We start from the raw sequence: 3,530 nt of genomic DNA on the forward strand, positions 1-3,530 counted from the left end.
TAGAAAGTATCATCTCTTCCACAAATATAGTGTAATTGTCTTTCAATTGAAGTAGTAAAGTTGTAGCTATCCGAATTTACTATGCCAATAAAACACTATAAATCCCCAGAAGGACCGACCAGTTAGCGACTTGGCCAGTAAAGTTTAGCAAGAGAAAAAAAGATAATTATGTGTTTAAATTGGTTGTTCGCAAACAGACAGTGTATGGCAGCTTTATTCTTTTTCCCTTGAACTCATAAACCATGAGATAAGTTGAAAGGATATCTATCTGCTCCAGGTTTTTTTTGACAAACTGTCTTATTCTCTCTTTCAGTTCTGGTCGGCCTATGTACCCTGTGACACGCAGTACAAAGATGCTGTCCGACAAACTCTGGAGCAGATAGACGTGGTCCACAGGATTTGTTCAAAATATCCAGACACCTTCCAGTTTGCCACCACCAGTGAAGGTGAGACATTCATCTATATCACTTTCATCCAACCAACAAACAACTGCATCACCCTGGATCACCTTTTGCTCCTGCACAGAGATCAAGGAGGCCTTCAATTCGAAGAAGGTCGCCAGTCTGATCGGGGTTGAGGGTGGCCATTCCATCGACAGCAGCTTAGCGACTCTGCGCATCATGTACCATATGGGTGTCCGCTACTTGACACTCACACACTCCTGTAACACACCTTGGTGAGAGCAAGCAACACAGTGGATTAAACTCACTACGAACAAAACTCAACATTCACGTTAGCTTATACATTTAGGCTTTTTACTGTAAAACTATAAAAAAATGATATATATATATATATATATATATTATAAATCTATGATTTATTCTACACTTAAGCATCTTTTGGAGGATTATCATAGAATAAAAACACCAAATTGCCAACTGAAAAGAGCAGAAATCTGATACTTGTCAGATATATAGTGGACGAAGAACATGTTATGAGCATAACTGCTTTTAGATTAAATGCTTCCAATAAAAGTGTTGAAAAATGTCCATTAGTCTCAGTTTAGGTTTCATTGTGGATAGTCTGGGGGATTCCTGCAGCCCTGTTCCTCCAGCATATCAGATTACCCTGCATTGGTACTGACATGTTCTGCTTTAATCTGAGATGACTGTATCATCCCTTTAGTGAGACTTTGGACCCCAAATTGTTCCTTTTTGCAGCTGTGTGCAGACTGAAAAGCAGTACAAAGAAAGGTTTAAATTAAGCACATTAGCTTTAAACTTGTTTCAATATTAAACCCAGTGGGTTTCTGAAGCAATGTCCACCTGAACGTACAAACTGTAATAAACCAGGAATCGTTTCACAACTATCAGGCTTTTCACACCATTGTAAAGGTACGATATAGAGAAATATCATTCCATTTGAACCACTACAGTATCATGGCTGGTAATAAGCCTGTGATTAAACAAAGAAACAATGTTTTTAAATATTTTATATTTTTTAATCAACATGGGGGGAAAAAAACAGCAGGAGAGTCTGCAAGAGATGTGCAATAGCTTGTTGGATAGATCTGAATCTATAGTCTCCAAGTATAGCAGTCATAAAGAGCAGGGCAAGAATATAGTGTCCTTAGGCCTTTTTTCAAAAGTCTGCAGTCTTATAGAGCCTAACATAGCAACTTCTTTGTTTAAAATGGAGTAGAACTGAAAGTATTTATAAAAAAAAAGTTATATGACTTGTCTTAGAAGCATTAAGGCCTCCTCCTATGAGGGGTGTACTGGCTGAAGTTCATTTTAACAACATGACAAGTAGTTATTTTTGTAAACTTTGGACTAATGTCCATCTTTTATCTTTATTGTAAAGTTGTACATATTTTGTTCACCCCCATATCTGGAGAGAAACTCCACCTTAATTCTCACTCTTGGGTAACTTACAATTAGTTTCTCTCTCTCACCCTGATGTAGCTGCAGCATCTGCAATGTGTATTTCTTTCATTTCTGGGACGACATTAGATCAGGTTCATGTCAAGCATGCCAACATATCAGCATTTTTTCTTTTAAGATTGAAGTACAAAAAAAATGAAATGAATAAACTGTTTCAAGCTGTTTTTTTCTTTATTTTTTGATGTCATGAATAATGCAAACAAATAGTCCTTTAGACATAATAAAAACGTTATAAAATGTGTTGGCACCTGGTTATGGTAACAAAAATTGACTGAAAGTTTGTTTTTAAATGTTAGAAAGCCAATAAACTGCAAAGTCCTACAGTTATTTATTACAGTTACATTTTTCAAATTCCTGTATAATGTTGAGATTTTCCTAAGTATGGACACAATAAATAAATGAAGTCTGCAGGATATAAACATACAAGCTGTGTATTACTGTTTTTTAAAGTTTTTTTTTTTTTTTTCAGGGCTGACAACTGGCTTGTCGACACCGGATCAGATCCATCTGAGAATGATGGCCTCTCTGATTTTGGCAAGGTAAGAACAAGCAATAGTAGAGACAGGCTAATTAGACCTCTATAATCTAATCTGTAGTTTGCCTGTTTGAACTAATGTTTCTACAGATTTACTACAATTAGGAAGTATGTCACATCACTTATATAAAGCTACCTCCGGCTCAAACAAAGCTTCATGCATGTTGACACAGAGTCAATATGCATTTATCACTGTACTAAATTCAACCTCTGACCTGCTATAATCAAATGTTTTACTATCTGACAACAATGATTGATGAAAATGCAGATATTTATTAGGAAACGACTGTTTGCTAATAGGTCCTCAACATGTGTTGAAGAAGATATGATGCGCAAAAATAATGTTTTAGCATGATAAGATGAAACAGTTGCATAACAATTATTGCCAGATAATCAGATGCTGTACAGAAAAGAGGCTTATCTGTTAAAATATGGACAGTTTTATCACTCTGATGCTTTGGATCATTTATCTACATGTAATAACCATGTCAAACATTCATTCTAATATTACTCACAAATGTTATAAAATATATATTTACATATTTTTCCCTGTTTCATCAGCAACTTGTAAAGGAAATGAACCGTCTGGGGATGCTCATTGACTTGGCTCATGTGCCTGTAAAAGTAATGCACCAGGTCTTAGACATGTCCGAAGCTCCTGTTATCTTCAGCCACTCCTCTGCATATTCTATCTGCGAACATAAGAGAAACGTGCCCGATGAAGTCCTCCGTAGAGTGGTGAGTACGTGCCAAAACTGAAACAAATACATTCTTAGATCACTTATGAAAATAGCAAGCTTTAAACAGGTATTCCACATATTTCTGATGTCAAATTTTCTAATAAAACCTTCTTTTTGATCTGATGTAATACAGTTTTTATTAGCTTAAAGAAGAGAATAATCATAATGCACATATATAAAGATTTCACAACATCTGTCTACTTGAAAATAATACAAATATTTTACTTTGTGAACTCATATAATAAAAATAACAAACATTTTAATCATATTCTAACTTTCAAGCATGATGTTACAACATCATCTTCATCAAAAAATAAATAAAATAGATAAAAAAAAAAAAAAAAAAAAAAAAAAAAAAAAAAAAAAAAAAAA

General features: G+C 34.6%; 1 protein-coding gene across 1 annotated transcript in view; it reads left to right on the top strand.

Moving 5' to 3' along the window:
- The window catches only part of dpep1 (dipeptidase 1 (renal)), a 10,168-nt gene that overhangs the window by 1,060 nt on the left and 5,578 nt on the right, over nt 1–3,530 (top strand). Inside the window, exons 3-6 of the mRNA XM_015384475.1 lie at nt 314–446; nt 526–676; nt 2,353–2,422; nt 2,980–3,156. Coding sequence (XP_015239961.1) covers nt 314–446; nt 526–676; nt 2,353–2,422; nt 2,980–3,156 — 531 coding nt within the window. The remainder of the gene's footprint in view (nt 1–313; nt 447–525; nt 677–2,352; nt 2,423–2,979; nt 3,157–3,530) is intronic.

Source organism: Cyprinodon variegatus, unplaced genomic scaffold (genome assembly GCF_000732505.1).
Source record: "Cyprinodon variegatus isolate N-32 unplaced genomic scaffold, C_variegatus-1.0 Scaffold15, whole genome shotgun sequence".
Lineage (NCBI taxonomy): Eukaryota > Metazoa > Chordata > Actinopteri > Cyprinodontiformes > Cyprinodontidae > Cyprinodon > Cyprinodon variegatus.